Source organism: Rhineura floridana, chromosome 5 (genome assembly GCF_030035675.1).
Source record: "Rhineura floridana isolate rRhiFlo1 chromosome 5, rRhiFlo1.hap2, whole genome shotgun sequence".
Taxonomy (NCBI): Eukaryota; Metazoa; Chordata; class Lepidosauria; order Squamata; family Rhineuridae; genus Rhineura; species Rhineura floridana.
In genome coordinates this window covers 102,455,654-102,459,873 of record NC_084484.1, presented here as the reverse complement: position 1 = coordinate 102,459,873, position 4,220 = coordinate 102,455,654, and the positions used below count along the sequence as shown (strand labels likewise).

Below are 4,220 nucleotides of genomic sequence, written 5' to 3'. Positions count from 1 at the left end.
GGGAGGGAATTTCAAAGGGTAGGTGCCACCACACTAAAGGTCCGTTTCCTATGTTGTGTGGAAGAGACCTCCTGCAAAGTGCAATGACTGACTGAGAATGTAAGGGGTAAGATGAATTTTCAGGTATCCTGGTCTCAAGCTGCATAGGGCTTTGTACATAAAAAACAGAATGTAATATTATTTTTAATAACTCACACATATACACCACAAGTTATGTGTTTGAAATTCTTTATCTGTTACATTTGGTTATATACAGGTTGCTACTATAAAATCAATTATAAAATAATAATAAAAATACAGGCCTGATCCTGACAGTTTTAATGGGTTTTAATGCTTTAATTGTATTGTATTGTTGTTTTATCATGTTTTATTGCTTTGTATTGTCTTTGATTTTATTGTATTTTTGTATCTGTCTTCTTTAAAAACATTTGGTTATTATGGTACCCTAGACTTTTGGTTTGCAATTCTAAGCACGCTTATTAGGGAGCAACACCCATTGAGCTCAGTGGAGCTTCTGAGTAAAGATGCTTAGGACTGCACTGTTGTTTTTATTGGTATCAAATGTTACATTGTATTATTTCTTGCTGTGAGCTGCCTTGAGAACTCGGTAACAGAACTGGCCTATGAATAATAAATAAATATCTGAATACAAAATAAAACACCTTCAGTGATAAGCACAGCTGAGACTGAGCAAAGCCATTCTTGAAATATGGATGGAGGATCATGGTGAATAGCCATGTTGGTCTTTTGAAGCAAAACCAACAGAGAATCTTGCGACACTAAAGACTAACATGGGCAACAGTCTACTTCATCAGATGCATGAAGTATTATCCTGAATTGTAGGTGAGTTTATACACATAGGGGATTTGGGGGGGTATAAAAATGAGACTAGAAAGAAATAAAATGCAGGAAAGTACAGACAGTGATAATTACATACTTAAAAGTGGTGATTTGCAAAATAGTTCTTGATAACACAGATCTACTAGCATTGGTAAGCCAATCAATACATTCAATGTACTAAAAGTCTTTTGCTTTATTTCAAAGTTTAATATTTGTAAACATGTGTTTGTATAAATGCACACACATACCCTTTAAAATTCCATTTCTCTATGTGATCTGAACTCTCGCCTTTTAAAAAGGCTTGTTTTTAACCAGGGGTGAGGGGACCAGGTTATTCTTTTAAGATATTTTAACGGATGACAAGAACAAGGAAACCAGACACCACTTTGTGGTTTGAAAAATAGAGCAGTTTACAAATCCTAGCCCTTTGACAGGCGTTAATACTCCTGCAAGGAGTCAAAATGCAAGAGGAGAAGGGACTAGAAACATGAGGGACAAATAAGAGTGTTGCAAGGATGAGCGGAAAAGGAGTCCTTGTGGAAGTTTGGGCTCAGGAACCGCAAAAGCAAGCCTTAACAATAAACTTCTCGTTTTGCCAATTGCAACGTCTCCCCTACATGTCATATGACACCCAATGAACGCCTCTCTCTACCTAGATTTGCATTCCCATTGGCTGCCGTCTGTCATGCCTTTGCTCTAACGCCGAGTTGGATTTAAAGGAGTTCCGCAGAATATCCATTTCCTCACATCTCACGACAAATTACGGGAGCGTCTTTTGTTTTTGTTTTTTTAAACATCCCTCCCCCTTACCCTCCAATTTCTGGGCGCCTTTAGCGAAAGTGGAGTTAGAGGAGCTCTTTAAAAACAAACAAACCATTATTATCCTTCTTTAGCTGGCTGCAAAGCCGCCCATGCCCGTGCCTGCTGTTTTACCTTTTTCATGCCTTTTTATACCATGAGAGGTTTTTGCCTGATCTGAAAGCGCAGCCTAAAGCGATAATGTTGAGGCAACAGCCTTTATACGAGCTGGTTGGCTACAGGCAGCCACCCTCCGCTTTACTGCCCAAACAAGCTCCTGACAGGCCAGAATTTGCTCCAGAGCAGCTACAGGGACCGGGGAGTGTTAAGGCAACAGGCAGCAACGCCAACGCCGCTACCAGAAGCGACCCGAAGACAGAGCAACAGCAGCTGCGGAGAAAGATCAACAGCCGGGAGCGTAAGCGGATGCAAGACCTCAACCTGGCCATGGACGCGCTGAGGGAGGTGATCCTGCCCTATTCGGCCGCGCACTGCCAGAGCTCGCCAGGGCGGAAGCTCTCCAAGATCGCCACGCTGCTCTTGGCCAGGAATTACATCCTCTTGCTGGGGAGCTCGCTGCAAGAGCTCCGGCGGATCATCGGGGAGATGAGCGGCTCGGGTCCCAGGCTGCTCCTGGCTGGCTTGCCCCTCTTCGCCGCGGCCCCAGGCCCGGTGCTCTTAACGCCGGGCAACGTGAACCATCACCATCACCACCCGCACCCGGGCGGCAAATACCTCTCGGTGGCCCTGGAGGATCAGCCGTGCGGCCAAGTGCATCTGTCCAGCGGGGCCAGCCTGTGCGGCTGCGCCATTTGCAAATTCCCCCACTTCGTCCCGTCGTCTGGCCTCAGTTTGGCTGCCGTGCAGGCGCAGTTCTCCAAGTAACTGCCCCCTCCGGACCTGCAGAGGAGGAAGCTGCGGCCGGCAGCGAGGGGACCAGGAGGGAGGGGCGAGGAGGACACGTGCACAGGACTGACAATTGAAGTATGAGGTGGGGGGGCAGGTTTATTACAGGTCGAAGCTGGAGGGCAACACTGCGGGCAGCTTTAGCTGAATGAATCTTCGAGCCTTCAAAAGACAACTTTGCATGCTTCTTGTTAGTGTGTCCCTTGCCAATCACAGGCGAAATCGCTGCAGGAAAAAAAGTCGCGTGTGTGTGTAAGAGCGGGAAGAGGGGAAACTTTGCCAGGGAGAAAACATTTTAAAATAAACTTGCTCAGTTGTTCAGAAAACTTGATCTGCTGCAATTTTATAGGGGTCAAACATCCACCAAGCTTAAGTACTGTTAAGATTGCAAACCTATGGCGAATAATTAGGAGTAAGCAGAGACTTGCTTCCAAATAAATGTGCATAAGCTACTTGTGCCATTGATGCCATGCATCAATTAGACAAATTCATGGAGGACAGGGCTATCAATGGCTACTAGCCATGATGGCTGTGCTCTGCCACCCTAGTCAGAGGCAGCATGCTTCTGAAAACCAGTTGCCGGAAGCCTCAGGAGGGGAGAGTGTTCTTGCACTGGGGTCCTGCTTGCGGGCTTCCCCCAGGCACCTGGTAGGCCACTGTGAGAACAGGATGCTGGACTAGATGGGCCACTGGCCTGATCCAGCAGGCTCTTCTTATGTTCTTATGCTCAATTTTCCCATAATGGGGCTTAAGAATGCTTAACTTTAGCGGAATCATGCCTCTGTAACTGTTTGACTTCACACAGTGCTGTAATAAGCAAGTGTTGCAATTACCAATGACCTTGGCAATCTTGAGAGGCTACCCCTTTTCCTGTTATCAAGCTATTTAATTCTAGATTGCATAGTCATTAATCACCAGCATTCTTGTATTATTTGACGATAATACCACCATGGTTATCAAGACGTGTGGAGCCCAATTCTATCCATGTTTACTCAGAAGTAAGACTCATCACTGATTTTAATGGGACTGACTTCCAAGTACAAGTATGCATAGCATTGTAGCCATGCAACACAATCCTAAACTTGCTTACTCAGTAGTAAGTGTGCCTAGGATTCCTGTCTTTCTTTACATAAAAGATTGTGAAGAATTTGTAAAGTTACTCTGAGTATATAATCCACAAACTCTAGAGTGTAATTGTGATAGATTAAACAGGAGAGATATATTGTCTTAGAAACAGAAAAGACAATAAAGAAATGCCTGTAATTTCATTTTATAGCTCCTTCTTGGGTTCTCCTACTGCTGCTTTTAATATTTGATAGATTCTATTTCTATCCTGGGTATAAGAGAATATTTTAGAAAAATATGGAACTCCAAATTATATTCTAATGTGTTAATATCACAATATGTTACGGATTCACGACCACCTGAAGTTTTTCTTCTATATATTTCTAGAAACAATTGTGTTTTAAATGCATTTATGTCTTGAATGGTTTTATTCTCATTTTTGGTGGTCTTATTTTATGTTTCAAATGATTATGAGTTTATCATTTTAATCTGCAAAAATAAACACTAGACTATCACATCTCTTCGCTCACATGCCAGTGACGGAAATATTAGTACATAACAAGCTGATGAGTGTTTGAGGCTTTTCTAAACAACATTGAAAAAGAGAGCCT

The 4,220-nt window shown here is 43.3% G+C and overlaps 1 protein-coding gene across 1 annotated transcript; it reads left to right on the top strand.

Annotated features, from left to right (window-relative positions):
* Window positions 1-1,542: 1,542 nt before the first annotated feature.
* On the top strand, window positions 1,543-2,870 carry OLIG1 (oligodendrocyte transcription factor 1). Its single transcript, XM_061629477.1, has one exon. It carries the CDS (start codon window positions 1,840-1,842, stop codon window positions 2,521-2,523), a length of 684 nt encoding a protein of 227 aa, XP_061485461.1. The 5' UTR covers window positions 1,543-1,839; the 3' UTR covers window positions 2,524-2,870.
* The last annotated feature ends 1,350 nt before the right edge of the window (window positions 2,871-4,220 follow it).

Bases quoted from the DNA above. Each gene is read 5' to 3' on its own strand.
- OLIG1 (XM_061629477.1), top strand. From the start codon at position 1,840: ATGTTGAGGCAACAGCCTTTATACGAGCTGGTTGGCTACAGGCAGCCA.